Source organism: Hyperolius riggenbachi, chromosome 7 (genome assembly GCF_040937935.1).
Source record: "Hyperolius riggenbachi isolate aHypRig1 chromosome 7, aHypRig1.pri, whole genome shotgun sequence".
Taxonomy (NCBI): domain Eukaryota; kingdom Metazoa; phylum Chordata; class Amphibia; order Anura; family Hyperoliidae; genus Hyperolius; species Hyperolius riggenbachi.
The window spans coordinates 99,116,607-99,134,885 of NC_090652.1; the positions used below are offsets into that span (position 1 = coordinate 99,116,607).

General features: G+C 44.1%; 1 protein-coding gene across 6 annotated transcripts in view; it reads right to left on the reverse strand.

Annotated features, from left to right (window-relative positions):
• TELO2 (telomere maintenance 2) overlaps nt 1-18,279 on the reverse strand; it is a 70,738-nt gene that overhangs the window by 49,256 nt on the left and 3,203 nt on the right. For all 6 annotated transcript variants that reach the window (XM_068244439.1, XM_068244444.1, XM_068244440.1 and 3 more), the window contains 7 exons: nt 15,318-15,598; nt 13,789-13,857; nt 11,423-11,570; nt 4,090-4,192; nt 3,914-3,982; nt 2,418-2,559; nt 2,199-2,335 (listed from right to left, as the gene is read on the reverse strand). In XM_068244439.1, coding sequence (XP_068100540.1) covers nt 2,199-2,335; nt 2,418-2,559; nt 3,914-3,982; nt 4,090-4,192; nt 11,423-11,570; nt 13,789-13,857; nt 15,318-15,598 — 949 coding nt within the window. The remainder of the gene's footprint in view (nt 1-2,198; nt 2,336-2,417; nt 2,560-3,913; nt 3,983-4,089; nt 4,193-11,422; nt 11,571-13,788; nt 13,858-15,317; nt 15,599-18,279) is intronic.

Sequence of the window (18,279 nt, forward strand, 5' to 3'; positions counted from 1 at the left end):
GTGTAAGTCTCAATAGACTTACATTGCCTTCGCAAACATCTGCAGCTGGGGGAAGAGTACCGCGACTGGATGTGCCGCATGTAGTGTGAAAATAGCCTTAATGAACCACACTAATCCCCTAAACTGCCACAGATAATGTGCAAAAAGAAAATAGATAAAGTATTAAGCAGATCATGAATTAACTGAAAGGTGCATTTCCAAAAATGAAATGTCTATGCGAAGGCCTTGCTAACACCTACTGCTGCTTTTCTGATGGAAAAATGCACAACAAATGCAATTTTATTGCAATAAAGCAGGTTCATTAGATGTGAACACTGATTAACATGGGCTGTATATTATGTAGAGGAAACCAGACACTTATGAATGAAGCCTTAGTGGTGGCCAACAGTACTTCTAAATAGATTACAAAATTGGATTTCCTATCAATGAGCACGAGTGAAAACATGGATCAATACTAGGCTGCCCCTATGCAGGAGAACCAACATCCAAACATAATCACTGTTTAGCTCATTAAAGTAAACCTGTGGTGTGGAGATTTGGATCCAAGGAAGGGGCCAAATGCTAATTTGGCAGGGGGATATTGCTGCATCCAGGCTCAAATTAATGTTTTAACCAGAGACACTGTCATTCTTTGAATGGGAAAGCAGTGTACTGTTGATGCACATATGAAGCTCTCAAGGGCCACATAAAATGGCAAAAGAGGGCCACATTCAGCCCACGGGCCTAGTGTTTGATAACGGTTATCTAGATGCTTCCCTCTACTGAGGCAAGGATCTAGGTTTTTTTTTTTTTATTTTTTTTTTTTTAATATTCCTCACAGGTACACTTTAACCACTTCCCAATCCCTGAGACGAGTATCTACATCCCTGCAAAACATCACTACACCTCGTAGGGACATAGATACTAGTCCCTTGCCGCCGCGCACTTCCACCAACGATCGTTAGAGGGGAGATCAATGAATGGGAATCCAGTTCCCATCCATTGCTCTAAGTCTCCATGTCAATGATGACCAGTATAAATGGAGTTAAACTTACACACATTGCTTGCTGTTCATGTACTTTTAGTACGCGGCAGGAAGAAAATGTGTGAGGATATCTTCTGGCCAAATAGTAAAATTACACTTATATACACTGGTTTCAATAAAAAGACCTACACATAATGTAACATTAACTCCATACCTCCCACACTCTCCCATAAATACTCAAATAAAACTTTTGCATACAAAAAAAAAAAATTACTAATTAAAAAAATACATAAATAGTTCCCTTAAGGACTGAACTTTTCTTATATATGCATGTCAAGAGGGTATTTTACTGTTATTTTTTTTTTTTTTAAACTATGGGCTTGTAATTAGTGGTAGACGTGAAACTGAAAAAAAAAAAAACGCACCTTTATTTCCAACATTGCAGTAACCAGGGCAAATAAAAATGTATGGGCTTTGTCCACAGTAGAATGTTTTATTTCAAAACTATAATGGCCTAAACTGAAAAATGTTGTTTTTCCTCTTTTTTTATTATTTTCATTAAAATGCAGTTACAATAAAATAATTCTTAGCAAAAAGTGCCACCCACAAAAAGGCTAATTGGTGGTAAAAAAAAAAAAACCAAAAAAAAAAAAAAAACAAGCTATAGATCATTTCAGTGTGATAATAAGTACTGATCAAGTTATTGGCAGATGAATGGACACCGCGCTGAAATGTGAAAATTGCTCTGGTTTTTGAAGTCTACTAGAGATGATTTCCAATAACAGTTTTATACATACCTGGGGCTTTCATCAGCCCCATCCACACGGATCACTCCCACGCCGCCGTCCTCAGTCTTCTTTCCTGGGTCCCGTAACTTCAGCCAGTCACAGAGAGATACATAGAGAGGGTGTACTTCTCTTGCACAGACTGGCCGCGACTGGCTGCAGTTGCAGGACCCTGTACAAAGGACGGAGAAGGCCGAGGATGGCAGCGTGAGAAGAGATTCATGTGTATGGGGCTGGAGGAAGCCCCAGCTATGTATAAAAAAAAATAAAAATAAAAAAAAAAAAACTTTTATTGGTAATAGTCTCTAGTTTCCTTTAAGGGAAAAAAAAAAAACAAACCTTATATTTAGGTCTACCTTGTGACAAAGAACCCTTCCTGGTGTTCAGAACATGCATTACTATAGAAACAGAAAATACTTCATTGCATTAAAAAGGAGAGCGATAATTACCGTGAATTGAAGTTTACACAAATCAGGATCCAATTTGGTGCTCAGGAATTCAGCCACCACCATTCCCAGACATCTGACTGGAGGAAGCGTACTGTCCAGATACAGGCCAGTCCCTTTGGTCATGGAATAGATCAAGTCTGGGGGGGGAGAGAAAATGGCAGATTCAACAATACAAACTAATTTACAAAAAGAATTGCCCCCTATTTTATCATTTCTTACCAGGATAGCATTCCTCTATTTCCTGTTTGTTCAGAAGGCTAATGCAAATGAAGATGCAGCGACTGAGATGCAGCATCTGGGGGTAAGGGGAGTTCTTCACCATGCAGCTTGACGACCAAACCTGCAGAACCTCCTGCAGTACCTGTCAGAAAAGAACAGTAATCTTCACTGCACCTCTGTCTCCATGAGGTGCACGTGCTTAGCAGTCTATACTGATCCTCTGCCTCCACGCACCAGCCCTGCTTATCAGTCTACAGCACCTCTGCCTTCATGCCCCTCCCCTGCTTACCAGTCTATACAGCACCTCTGCCTCCACACCCCTCCCCTGCTTACCAGTCTATACTGCACCTCTGCCTCCACACCCCTCCCCTGCTTACCAGTCTATACTGCACCTCTGCCTCCACACCCCTCCCCTGCTTACCAGTCTATACTGCACCTCTGCCTCCACACCCCTCCCCTGCTTACCAGTCTATACTGCACCTCTGCCTCCACCCCACCCCTGCTTACCAGTCTATACTGCACCTCTGCCTCCACACCCCTCCCCTGCTTAACAGTATACTGCACCTCTGCCTCCACCCCACCCCTGCTTACCAGTCTATACTGCACCTCTGCCTCCACACCCCTCCCCTGCTTACCAGTCTATACTGCACCTCTGCCTCCACCCCTGCTTACCAGTCTATACTAAACCTCTGCCTCCACCCCTGCTTACCAATCTATACTAAACCTCTGCCTCCACCTCTGCTTACCAATCTATACTAAACCTCTGCCTCCACCCCACCCAACCTTACCAATCTATAATAAACCTCTGTCTCCAAACCCCAGCACTGCTTACCAATCTATACTGATCCTCTGCCTCCACACACCAAACCTGCTTATCAGTCTATACAGCACCTCTGCCTTCATGCCCCAGCCCTGCTTACCAGTCTATACTGCACCTCTGCTGCCACACTCCAGCACTGCTTACCAATCTATTCTACACCTCTGCCTCCAAACCCCAGCATTGCTTGACAATCTATGCTGTACCTCTGCCTCCACCCTCCCCTGCTTACCAATCTATACTGTACCTCTGCCTCTACCCCTCCCCTGCTTATCAATCTATACTGCATCTCTGTCTCCCCACCCCTGCTTACCAATCTATACTACACCTCTGCCTCCAAAAGTACAGCACTGCAGAAGATGGGGTCTTATAAATAATTGCAATTACAAAGTGTTCTTTTATTAGGAGTTTCAGCTGGGTTACTCGCAATTCTTTGTAGTCAGTTGAATAGAGGCATCCAGCATCCTGCCAGTTTACCACAGTTGACATGGCTGCCTAAATTGAAATACATACAGGATACTGAGGGAGAGCCTTGGTACATACAGCTAAATGAGCACTAAGGGCTGTAACTTTCCTGGGTATGTGTTGAATAGACTAAGCAATGGCATCAAAATCAGTAATACTTATGCTTGTATTGGTCTGTAAATATAGTTTCAAAGCACGGTGTTTCTTTACCCACCTTAACCAATATTCTCCTACGTTCTGCATTCAATGATAGATATCCAAATATGTTCTGCAGCATCTCTGCCTGCACAAGACAAGGAGTAATCATTTTATATGCAGCAGATCCCGATCAGTGCAACTGTTACGCTCTGCCATTCAGAACAGAAGCCAGCAGAAGAGGCAAATATTTACCTTGTGGCTGTAATGGAGGAAGATCAGCTTCTGAGTGAGAACGTAAAGGGTCTTTTTATTCTTCAAAACCAGATCTCCAAGCAGTTGGGACAGAGCAGCAGGTCTGAGAATAGCATAACAAATGCATTAAAAAAGGGCTGAAATAATTCCTAGGTTGGTCTAGAGCGAAATGTCCCCAAATCAGACATTTCATTGGCTCAAACAACCTCCTCCCACCAGAAAAATTGGCTGGCCACCGGACATGAAGGTCTACCAAATTGGTTTAAACAAATTCAGTTCAAGGGATTCTACAAATCCATATCACCACTCACCATGATCCAGAGACTTCACTACAGTGGGATGCGAAAGTTTGGGCAACCTTAATAATAGTCATGATTTTCCTGTATAAATCGTTGGTTGTTACGATAAAAAAAAATGTAATTTAAATATATCATATAGGAGACACACACAGTGATATTTGAGAAGTGAAATGATGTTTGATTTACAGAAAGTGTGCAATAATTGTTTAAACTAAATTAGGCAGGGGCACCACAAAAAAATAGAAATGAAATCAATATTTAGTAGTTCCTCCTTTTGCAGAAATTACAGCCTCTAAATGCTTCCTGTAGTTTCCAAATGAGAATCTGGATTCTGGTTGAAGGTATTTTGGACCATTCCTCTTTACAAAACAGCTCTAGTTCATTCAGGTTTGATGGCTTCCAAGCATGGACAGCTCTCTAACTCACACCACAGATTTTCAATGATATTCAAGTCTGGGGACTGAGATGGCCATTCCAGAACATTGTACTTGTTTGTCTGAATGCCTTAGTGGATTTTGAGCAGTCCAGCCCCGGCGCAGCTTCAGCTTTGTCACCGATTCCTGGACATTGATCTCCAGAATCTGCTGATACTGAGTGGAATCCATGCGTCCCTCAACTTTGACAAGATTCCCAGTCCTTGCACTTGCCGCACAGCATGCTGAAACCACCTCCATATTTTACTGTAGGTAGCAGGCGGTTTTCTTGGAATGCTGTTTTTCCTCCATGCACAACGCCCCCTGTTATGCCCAAATAACTCAATTTTAGTTTCATCAGTCCACAGCACCTTATTCCAAAATGAAGCTGGCTTGTCCAAATGTGCTTTAGCATACCTCAAGTGGCTCCGTTTGTGTTGTGGGCGGAGAAAAGGCTTCCTCTGCATCACTCTCGCATACAGCTTTAGCTGACATTTTTTATTGTAACAACCAACGATTTATACAGGAAAATCATGACGATTAACAAGGTTGCTCAAACTTTTGCATCCCACTGTAGCTTTGAACTACTATTTCTTCCACACATCCACAACACACTTTATCCAAGTTATGCTCCATTCTAATTAATGCCATTAGTGATGCCCACATAGAAAGTCTAATCAAGAAAGGATATAGGTACCTCTCTGGCCGAAGATTGGGATAAAACAGTCATCCTTTCACACAAAAGGTCCCCATCTCCAGCATCCAGAGAACACAATTTCAAGATATTTCACCAGATGGTTCCGTGACCCAGTTAGATGTAATAAGTTTGACCCAAGCGGCGCCGGTTCATGTTGGAGGATCGGTGAGGCCAACAGAAATTGACACATTTGGTGGTCATGCAGACAGATCAATGGGACACAGAGGCATGTTCTCTGCCTCATGACATACCTCTGTGTATCCCCCACAGTCACTCTCTGCCCCCCACCATGCTTTAGCCCCCCGAAATTAGCGACTATATTTGTCACCATCTTGGAGAGCAACTGGAAGAGAGGAATTCCCTGCTCAAAACGCCCACTAGGGGCATTCCTGCAGGCTTTCCAGAGCTGCCATTGGGCAGCTCTCTCCCCCTGGCCGCGCCCCTACCTCCCTGCGCGCTGGGAGAGAGAGATCACGAAAGTGAAAGTGGGCCAGTGCGGACCTTAGGAGCGGCGGAGAGTGGATGGTGGCTACCTGATCCGCACAGCCCCCCCGATTCAGGTAGCCTAGGTTTTTTTAAATTATATGAGCCCACCTCGGGCTCTCTAACATATACATGGATGACCTCAATCTTTCAGCACAGAACAACATATGTTTGTCTCAACCTGGGCAGTTTGGATAGACTTCAGGGATTCATAACAGTTGCAAGACATGATACAATAGCTAATGCACAACTGCTACACCAGAGGAAGCCTAGCCTTCTTAACTCCAAGTCCTCTTACATTTAACGGGCTTGTAATACCTATCACCAGATTTGTACTAAAATGATTCATGCCTCCCCATACTGATTACAACCCAACACAATCATAGACTTATTACGATTAGGTTTCCAACTGCACATAGCTATTAAATTAAAGGGATGACAACAATGAACTAGTTTTCTGTTTTATGCTCTGCAATTTATATAAATGGTTGACCTTATGTGTATTACTAGTTACCACCTCTTACCCTCCCTTCAGTCCCTTCTTGTTACCCCCTGCCTCCCCATAAACCATACCTACCACCCCTTCCCCATACCCATTTACAGTGCTGCAATGGATTTGATGTATACATTAATATATGTGATTACATCTAATAACCTTTCTTTCTAACATTACCTGTGAAGCCATCGTGGCACATTTTTCACAATTTTGTATTACACTTGAGCTAATTTGTATATTTTGTAACTGTATTGTGCCGCTTTAAAGAGAACCCGAGGTGTGTTTAAAGAATGTTATCTGCATACAGAGGCTGGATCTGCCTATACAGCCCAGCCTCTGTTGCCATCCCAAACCCCACTAAGGTCCCCCTGCACTCTGCAATCCCTCATAAATCACAGCCGTGCTGTGAGGCTGTGTTTACATCTGTAGTGTCAGTCTCAGCTGCTCCCCCGCCTCCTGCATAGCTCCGGTCCCTGCCCCCGTCCCTTCCCTCCAATCAGCAGGGAGGGAAGGGATGCAGGCGGGGACTGGAGTTCTGCAGGAGGCGGGGAGAGCAGCAGACTGACACTATAGAGATAAACACAGCCAGCTCTGACAAGCTGTTTGTCAGCAGCTTGGCTGTGATTTATGAGGGATTGCAACAGAGGCTGGGCTGTATAGGCAGATCCAGCCTCTGTATGCAGATAATATTCTTCAAACCCACCTCGGGTTCTCTTTAAATCAATGGGGGAAAAAAAAAAAAAAATTCCAGTCTTTTTTTTTTTTCCTTCATCAAGAGCAATATAGGAATAATACAATAAAGTATGGTACACACATCCAATTTTCATTGACCAATTTTACCACCTCCATGTACTAGAAGAGCTTACCTTAGTATTCATGAGCGTACCACATGGAGGTGGTAAAAGTGGTCAGCAATTGGCCAATCAAAACTGGCTGTGTGTATGCACCAGGCCCGGATTTACATCACTGGATCCTACAGGCACAGGTGTCCTGGCACCCTAGACTTTGCAAGTGTGCTGGCTGGCCCAGCTGTCACTTCACCCTTGCCTGTCAAAAGGTATCTTCAGGTGTCCCTTAGCATTAGATAGCCAGAGGTACCCTCAGTATGAGGTAGCTAGAGGCGCCCCTGACTGAAGGGAGATCTGGTCAGTGGAGTGCCGAGAGCTGGGTGAGTAACCTCTCATTTACGTTCTGCTCAGGACTCTGCATAGGGAAGGAGGGAGGGAAATACTAGGGGAGGCGAGTGAGACGCTTTTTCATCACCAGGTGCCTGTAGGCACGTGCCTACAGTGCCTTATGGTAAATATGACCCTGGTATGCACCCTAAGGGCCGTTTCACACTGGCATTTTCAGCCAAACGGATCTGATCACCAGTTGATCAGATCTCTTTTCACTCTGTTGCCATAGCAGCTGGGCGCGTGAGAGAAGGTGCAGCAGCTGGGCGGGTGAGGGAGGGTTAGAACTTACCCATGCTTCCGTCTTCTTCATTGCAGCCGAACGGTAGGGATGGTTTTTTTCCTGGCTTCCGTCTTCTTCTGCTTTGTATGGCGTCCCACCTCACATTATGTGACCACTCGTTCTCCTTTCAGGTAAAAGGAAGAAGTGTAGTCACATGACGCGACGTGGAACGCAATACTATGCAGAAGAAGATGGAAGCCTGGAGGAAACCCTCCCTACTGCCCGGCTGCAATGAAGAAGATGGAAGCCTGGGTAAGTTTTAACCCTCCCGCTCAGGTACGGCCCGGTTTGCATCCCCAGATCGCCCCCAGGCCCTCACACCCAGTGGATTTTTCCCTTAACAGTCCATTTCTTCACTAGTGTGAAGAAACGTTCCTTTCTCTCATTGCCCCCAATGCAGGGCGTCATCTCCCGTTTCTGGTCTGCTGGGCTCAGCAGTCTGGAAAAATAGGTGCTGCAGCAAACTTGTGGTCCGTTCAGTGGAACATATGCAACGGATCCGTATGAACGGACAAATCTGAACGCTTTCATAGGTGAACATTGGATCCATTCGCATCCGTCCCGTTTGTACAGTATCCGTTCAGATCTGGGGACAGACAGTTTTTTAACGCAGGTTTGAAACGGGCCTTATTGACTAACTGCAAGAGATTCCCACTTCCCTAAAGCAGGTGATACGTATTGATCTGAGGATTACTCATGCAACACCTGATGATTGCTTTAATATGGACCCCTTTTACCCCTAAATAGATTCAGTGGCTAGAGCCTCTATTGCCGAGCTCTTGACCTTATTAGGGATGTTCAATAAGACGCAAATAATGACTAACTGATGCAGAATTATGCAGCTTGGCAGAATTCGACTGGTCCATTTTCAAGTTGCATATACATATATTTACATAATCCTGCTTCAGCTTTGAATTCTTTGCATTTCATTGACCATCCCTAGTCCTTACTTCTGTACCTGCTCTTTTACCTTTATGCCTTATCTGAAGCGAGTTACCCTGGTTTGACCAATTTGTTTAGGTTTTCTCTGCCTGCCATATTTGTACAGAAATCTATTGCGTATTTTTTGGACTATAAGACGCACCTAGGTTTAGAAGACAAAAACCAGGATAAAAATTATATGCTAAACCTGGCGCATCCATGGTGAAGAGGCATCTTGTGTATTATGCCTCCTTTATACCTCATGCCACCTTGTCTCCCCTGTGTCCTCCTCTATGCCCCTTTGTGTTGTCCTCTATGCCCCTTTGGGTCCCCCGCTTGTCCCAGTGTCCTCCTCTGCACAGGCACAGTACATGGAGTCCCTGACATTGCGGCAGGTTGGAGGTTCGTATTGCCAGGTGTTCACAAGTCAGGAACTCCCTGCATTTGGACTGTAAGACACAGTGACTTTTAGTGACACTCCCCCCCCCCCCCCCCCCCCCCCCCCCCACACACACACACACACTTTTGGGGGAGAAAGTGACTTTTATGGTCCAAAAAAATAAAGTAAATTGAGAGATGGTGTTTCCCGGTGCTTCCAAAACCTCACAGAAACACTGGGAAACCCTAGAGAAACCAGGAGCCAAATAGAATGTCTGGATATCAGGGTTAGGATAGATAATGTAATTTTATGCTCACAGAAGGCAAGTTGCAGAAATTGCAACCACCATCAACGCCTACAGGCACATGCCCAACCCTGCTTGGGTTTTCCAGGGGCTGCGATACAGGAACTGAATGGTCACACACTACTAAGTCGTTTTCTAGGCCAACTAAAAATCAACTACAACCTCCCAACAGAATTGTAATATAGGATACAAGCACAATTTCAGAGCCAGTAGTAAAGAGGTGCTTGCATCTATTGGCTCAAGCTCACGGGCACGGTTCTAATATAGGCCTGAAGAAGTGGCCGCAATCCGGAGAAATGTGTTGTCTGTTTAGTGCTTAAAGTGAGATAAAACTCTGACATAACATTCAATAAAAATGTGTTTTCCTTCTTTTTAATACCCATACAGTTACCATATGTGCTTTTGTGCACAAGTCATATTCTTGGTTTACAAACTACAAGTTCCCAAAGTACAGTTTATCTGCTCTGAAGGCTCCCATTGGATTTCTTGCATAGGTGCTGTATTTATATATTAAAAGCTACCTAGTGATCACTTCTCAGCTCTGTTTCTAAAACAGAGAGAGCTCATTTTCAGCACAGCTAGGAATGTACCGTATGTGTTCTGTCGTAACTCACAGCATGCTGAGCTTTTACCTGCCAATGTGCAGGTACCTGCCAACTGTTTACAGTGACAATTAATCATACTTTCAATGTAGTGTAATGCTTCACTATATGCGACTCACTCCATTTCTAATGGGCAATGCAATTTTTCACCAACGTTGCGTTGCAATTTTACTGCAACGCTTGTAGTGTAAAAGGATCCCAACACCAAAAGCTCAGCATGACAGCCAGGAAACTGGCATTCATTACATCAGATTCCCTTTTTAAAGCTTGACCATGCACTATGTGGCATTTACATTTTTATATTATCCAGTTTTGTTTTCATGTGTTCCAAGTTCATGCAAATTTAGTCCGTTTTCAAACTGCATAATCGAATGCCACCTTCCCAGGATTCGATTGGTCTGTTTTTAAGTTGTATAAATTTGCATACAGAATTTGAATTATCCTGCCACAACTCAAACTTACTTGTACCTCACTGACCATTCCTAGTACTGGTTAATGAACAAACATCTCTACCAGCTAGTATCATGAAGAAAAGGACAATGATCAGAGACAAAAAACAAAAAAAAAAAAAACACCTTAAAACACAACTGAAATGAGGGGGATATGAAGGCTGACATATTTATTTCCTTTTAAACACTGCAGATTGCCTGGCTGTCCTGCTGATCATCTGCCTCTAATATAGCCATAGACCCCGAACTAGTATGCAGATCAGATGTTTCTGACTGATGTCTGACTAGATTAGCTGCATGCTTGTTTCAGGTGAGCGAGTCAGACACTACTGCCTGCAGCCAAAGAGATTAGCAGGACAGGACTGCTGGGTAACTGGTACTGGTAAAAAGGAAATAAATATGGCAGCCTCCATATCCCTTTCAGTTCAGGTGAACTTTAAATTCACAATATAAACAAACAACAAACATTTCTATAGCCCCAAGTGGGCTTTCCTGGCCGTTTCAGGTGAATGTTTATCCTTGCCTGCTGTACAGACAGGCTGATAAGCTCCTGGCTGAGTATCATGCTTTGTTCTACAGAGAGGGAAGGAGGGAGGAAGGGCTGACGAAATCTACCATGCTGTGTAGACAATAGCATCAGCCAGCCATTTCCCACCTCAGTCTATCACTGAACAGGAGGCAGCTGACCTCGGGGAGAGATTTGTACGCTCTAGGAGCACTGAAAAGTGGATAGCTAATATTAGATATGTGCAATGCTAAATGTGACATACACAGTATATTAACACAACAATACCGGTTGAGCACAAGACAAGATACTGGAAATAGTATTTACCCTGGTGCCATAAACACCAGCCCAGTCACTACAGGCTCTATCCATCTGTCAGGAACAGACTCGACCAATCTCCAGCAGATCCTCTGCCAGATGCAGTCTGCATTGACAAGAGAAGTCAGGCGTGGCACAAGAACTGAGAACAGCTCCTCTGAGGAAAGACGAGAAAAAGTCACTGATTTATTATTATTTTTTTTGTTTATTCATATAGCGCTAACATGTTCCCCAGTACTTTATACAAGTATAGTAAAGGCCCTAAATGTCCCTGAGAGAAGCCCCCAAAAAAACGGGCAAAAACGCGAAACGCAAACGCGTCACCTGCACCATTTTCAGGCAATTTCCCCCCAATTGCGCTTCAGTGCTATTGAAGCGCTAAACACGATCGCGGCAAAAAAAAAAAAAAAAAAAAAAAGCCGCAGTGTTCAGTGATTTTTCCGCGTGAAATCATGGAAAAAAAAAATCTCCGGCGTTTTGCGTTTCTAAATGTGAATGGGGCCTTACAGGAAGACCGATATCAGTAGAGAATGTCAGTACAAGCAGATAATAAAGTAACAGACAAGGTACTCTATTCAAGGTATTTTTATTGCATGGAATTTTTCAAGGTCCACCAGGCAGATGCATTGACTTTAGTGGCGGCAAATAAAGGTTTGCGAAACGACTGCAGATGATCGTTTGCAATGTTTTCCCATCACTACAGAAGAATGGAGCTGTCTGGCAGGACGGCAAGGGAGCCCACCGAGTACCTTGGGCTGGAGGAAGTCCCAGTTAAGTATAAATTCTGCTACTTTGTACGACTCTTCAAGAAAAGGGGAGCATATGGGAGCGGAAAAGCAGGAGGCATTAGTGGGGGAAAGGGTTCAAATAAGATTGCTAGTCTACAGATTGCCATCATAGGTAGCCTTTTCAGTACCTCCCTCTCCACCGGCAACAATATAGGTAGCCTCACTCCACCACACAGTTCGGCTCCCCCTCACTCGCTCCCCACTGTGTTGCCCTGCGGAATAGTTCAGACCTCAGATCAGCGGTAACCCGGTTGCAATGAAGAGATAGCCAGGCAGAGGGTGCACAGTGACGGCATCTTCAAATACAGGAAGTGAGCAGTGATGTCACTTCCTGTATATGCGCCATCACTGTGCACCGTTTGCCTAGCTGTCTCTTCACCGATCTGTAGTCTGAAGTATGCCACATGTCAGCACATCGAGAAGCGAGCGAGGGGGAGCTGAACTTTGTGGAGGAGTGGCAGTGCAAGACGGGACCAGGACAAGTAGTGCTGGAGGGTGAGCAGGCAGCTGGCGTGGAATTAAGCGTCATGCAAACCCGGTGTGTACCATCTGACCAATGGCAAAGTACCACAGGTGGTACCTGGACCACAGGTTGAAAAGCTCTGCTCTAGTCCATAGATAGAGCGATGGTTTAAATCTCCTCAGCACTAACCATCAAAGCTTCCTTCTCATTTAGAAGTTGCTATAGGAAGCCGTGCAGAATCTTCCTGTAAACACCCACTGTTCAACAAATAAGTTAACCCTGGAGATGTCCATTTTCTAGCTAGTCTGACAGGTTTTGGCTCTCGGCGAATCTAGTCAGAGAAACTAGAGTGGGCATCTCCAGGTGTAACTTATCTGTTGTTTTAGCACTGCAAGTGCTTAAAGGTGTTTTTAATTGGAATGGGTCCCTGTTGTACAGGACCCACAATGTAAGTTTCTGTTTTTATGCCATATGTGGGATAAATTGCTTTTTGACGACATTCCTGGACACTAATGAGGGTTGCCATTATACAGTATTTGGTAACAGTCATCAATGTTGAGGTGTGTGAGCACTGGGTGTACCTATGAAATAACTGCTGGGAGACTTGAGCGCAGGATACAGTCGATATACGGCTTACCCTGCTCTTGCACAAGTCCAGGCAGCGTTAATTACTATTCCCCCTCCAGGTCCATGTGGATGGTAGGGAATTACAGTGTTTTAAATGTAACTTAAGCTCCGGCTTGTGACGGTGCTAAAGTTACTCACTGTACGCCGCTATAGCCGTGATTCCTATTGCGGTCTTTGGTAACGCCCAAATCTCCTGCGCTGATACTACAGCACTCATGTACAGGAGGATTCTGCACCACTTCCTATCCTATAGCATCTACTAAAAGAGAAGGAAACTTTGTCCGATTGTTATTGCTGAGCAGGTTCTCTTCAGTTTAACCACGAATGATGACTATTCACCCATAAACCAAAACATCACTAACTTCTTTTACAGAAAGCCACTACTCAAATAATAACTCAACAGTCTATAAAGGAAACAAAATAAGATAATGTTAGGTCAGCCTTTGCCTGTGTCCAGCTCTGTTTTCCACTGTTTGCATTGTACAGATTCTACTCACTTGGCCGGCCTTGCATGCAGACTTTGCCCAGCACCTGAGACACAAAATTGATGGAGCAGCCTTTCCCTTCTGTGAAAGACAGGAGAAAAAAAAAAGTGTTAGATGCAATATATAAAATCATTTCGAATGTTAAGCTAACCGAAAAAACAAAAACAAAATAAGTGAACTGCTGTGTACGAGAGGTGAGGATTAAAGCAGACCCAAACCAAACATTTTTTTTAAATTCACAATATTTAGTTGCACCACTCTGACACATACAAAGATAAATAAACATTCCTTCAAGCCTATGAGCATTTCAGTGCATGCTTTTCACCCTTCTCTTTCCATAACTAGAGTTATACAGGTGGCAGCCATTAGCAATTCCTTCTTTGCCAGACACCATCTACTCCACCAGTTTGCCGGAGTCTGTCCGGCAATATGAAAGGAAGGGAGGGATTCCTCCAATAAATGTAAAATATTTTATATTTGTCATCATGCAGCTGAAAAAAGGCTGCTATTTATTATTAAAATTTAGAAAATAGATTTTATTTCTGAAATCTTGTATTTTTAATTTGGGTCCACTTTAAGTTGTAATCCATGTGACCTAATCCATGGAGCCCATGGGGATCGCTGACCTCCCCACCGTACGGTTTGCTCTAGTCATGACGTGAGCAAAAAAGACATTCACTGGGGGACCCGCGCAGAAGTGAAGAGGTCTCTGATCCTCGCGGATACCATGGATTAGGCAAGACATGCCACCACACTTCGCTTCATATATACAGAGGAAGCGGAGACACGAGACAGAAGGGGGACTATGCAGGGAATCCCTGACATGGCGGCAGGTCGCCAGTTCGTATCAGCAGGCGTTCATAAATTGGGGATTCCCTGCATTCGCCGTATAAGGGGCAGGGACTTTTTCTCCTCATTTTTGGGGGAGAAAAAGTGTGTCTTACATGACAGCAAATGCGGTGTTTAGAGGCTCTGCAAACCAGCCAGGAAAATAAGGTCGTCAATGGGTCACTGATGACTATTTCCACTTCCTGTCAAAATAAATGCTAGCTTTCATGTCTTTGAGGCTGGTTTCATACTTGTGCGGAGAGATTTTCCCGCAGCGAGAGAAGCTGCCACAGAAGAATCGCATGGCACCAAAGCCCCTTTTATATGACCCTGCAACAGAGTGCGCTGACGGGATCATGTCCATAAGCCTGCCCCGCTGAACAGGAAGTATGTCATTTGGGATTCCTGTCAGTCCGTGCTGCACCGCGATCCGACGGTTCCACTCACTGAGTCACCACTGATTTGCAATACTGCATAATCCGTGTGGTTGGCATGGATCATGCAGTAAAGCACAGATGACTTTGCAGCTGGTGAGTGGTGATTTAAGGACTTCTATTGCAGCACGTTTTCTAGCATTAGAAAGTCTCCATAGACTTTCAGTGATTTAGATGCCTCTTGCAGTGAAAAGGTGCCTTAATCATTGCAAGGTCACTTTTAGATGAAAAGTCACAGTGAGCTTATGAAAACCACACAGACCCTGGATTTCAGGTTACCTCTTAAGGAGACAGAGACCTTCTGCAGAACTTTCAGTATAGCATTTCCTACAAGAGGGTAGTAGTTTGCTGGATAGAAAATAGACTTTTTGTGTTTTTGCATACAGTTGGCCACATGGTCCGGCAAGCTGCAGATCTTGGCCAAGATGGTTTCATGCATGAAGGGAGTTGGAGTAGTTTCCAGCTGTTGCTGGCAGACCACCCAGATGACCTCAGTCAAGCCTCCACGCTGCAGGAACCTCTCCAGGGCATGGGAGAGCTGATCCTGGCGGATGCTGGGCCTGGAACAGATGAAAGCAAAATTGCAAGTGATTCAAACATGTGACATGAAAAATGCCAGCAGTGCAGTGCCCACACTCGAGTTTAAAGAGGAGCAGTAACCAAGGATTGAACTTCATCCCAATCAGTATCCGATACTCCCTTTCCCACAAGAAATCTTTTCCTTTTCTCAAACGGATCAGCAGGGGACTCGGTATGGCTGAAATTGTGGTGAAACCCCTCCCACAGTGTAATGTTAGCACCTAGATACTGACATCACACTGTGGGAGCTTTGTTGCATTGTGGGAAACAACCGGTTTCAATTGCCAAAAAAGCAGCATCTCCTTTCATAGACATCACTTGCCAGCAGTAAAGATGTCTCCTGTGATAACATTTCGGAATGTAAATCAGAGAGAGAAAAGATTTTACAATGGGAAAACACTGACTAAATCATTCATAAATAATTATTGTGAAAATGAAGCACTTTTTTTATTACGTTAATTTTCACTGCAGTTCCTCTTTAACACCAATGTAGACACACAGTAATAGATAAGACGGTAATTATATGCAATACGCCAATATTATTTAACTGAACCGACAAGGCAAAAATATTGTTTATTGTTACCAATGTGATTTTGCTATAGGCTGCCATATGAGAGTGTTACCCATACTGCAGTAAATTCATGTATTGTGAAATCCTGAACGACAACCTCCTTCCCTCTGCCAGGAAACTGAAAATGGGTCGTGGATGGGTGTTCCAGCACGACAATGACCCAAAACATACAGCAAAGGCAACAAAGGAGTGGCTCAAGAAGAAGCACATTAAGGTCATGGAGTGGCCTAGTCAGTCTCCGGACCTTAATCCAATAGAAAACCTATGGAGGGAGCTCAAGCTCAGAGTTGCAGAGACAGCCTTGAAACCTTAGGGATTTAGAGATGATCTGCAAAGAGGAGTGGACCAACATTCCTCCTAAAATGTGTGCAAACTTGGTCATCAATTACAAGAAACGTTTGACCTCTGTGCTTGCAAACAAGGTTTTTTCCACTAAGTATTAAGTCTTTTATTGTTAGAGGGTTCAAAAACTTATTTCACTCAATGAAATGCAAATCAGTTGCTATCTTTTATTTAAGGTTATTTTTTCGATTTTCCTTTTGATGTGCCATCTGCCACTGTTAAAATAAACCTACCATTGAAATGATACTGTTCTGAGACTTTTCATTTCTTTGTCATTGGACAAACTTACAAAAATCAGTGAGGGGTCAAATTATTATTTCCTCCACTGTAATTTACATGAAATTTGAATGATAGGAGATCTCATTGATCCTCCCTAACAAACACACAGAACAAGTAAGAGGCAGGGCCGGGCCGAGGCATAGGCTGGAGAGGCTCCAGCCTCAGGGCGCAGTGTAGGAGGGGGCGCACAATTCATTCAGCTGTCATTCCTAATTGTGTTTGAAGCAGAAAGAAATAAGAAAAGGAGATACATGGAAGTGACTACAAGCCAGATAACTAGAGACTAAGGTGTTGGGGGCCCTGTGGCCCTCTTAGTCTAATAGCAATCAGTGTGTGACGGCTTGGGTGGAGTGATGGAGGAGCGCACTTTGGTGTCTCAGCCTTGGGTGCGGGAGGACCTTGTCCCGGCTCTGGTAAGAGGCACACAGGGATGAACTGGCCAGCATCTGGCTTTTGGGCTGGATTCACATGGAGATGCTTTGCATCAAATCTGGCAAATTATGTGTAAATATGGCCTTAAAAAGGACAACTGTATTGAGAAGAATAGGCTGCCATATTTATTTCCATTTAAACAATCCCAGTTGCCTGGCAGCCTTGCTGATCTATTTGGCTGCAGTGGTGAATCACACTACAAACGAACACGCAGGTATTCTTGTCAGATCTGAAAATGTCAGAACGCCTGGTCTGCTGCATGCTTGTTCAGGGTCTATGGCTAAAAGCATTAAGGGGAAAAAAGCATGGTTAGCACGGTGGCGTACTGGTTAGCGCTCTCGCCTTGCAGCGCTGGGTCCCTGGTTCGAAACCCAGCCAGGTCAACATTTGCAAGGAGTTTGTATGTTCTCCCCGTGTCTGCATGGGTTTCCTCCCACATTCCAAAAACATATGGATAGGTTAATTGGCTCCCCCTAAATTGGCCTTAGGGTACGTACAGACATACGATAACGATCGTTCGTTCTGAACGACGAACGATGTTAAAGGAGGTATCGGCCGATGATCGTTTGAAGAAAGGCTACTTTGAACATCGTTCGTGTACGAACGATCTTGGAACGAGCGTTGCGTGCGCAACATGATGTATAAACTAATTTCAAACACAAGTGTCAAAAAGAACTGTTTGAGCATGTGCAAAGCTTTGAGAACGAACGATCAACGACCGATCGTTGTACAGACATTACTTTTTGAACGATGGTCGTTGGAAAAGATCTGGCAGAATGGATCGTTCTTTACCAACGACATATCTCGTTGGTCGGTCGTTTTAATGATCGTTTGTGCACTTTTTACGAACGATCGTCGGGCAATGCCGTCGGTAACGATCGTTTTAAACGACTATAGTCGCATGTCTGTACGCACCCTTAGACTGCAAGACATACACTCCCACAATATAGACATAGGACTATGGTAGGGAACTAGATTGTGAGCTCCTCTGAGGGACAGTTAGTGACGAGACGATATACGCTGTACAGTGCTGCGGAA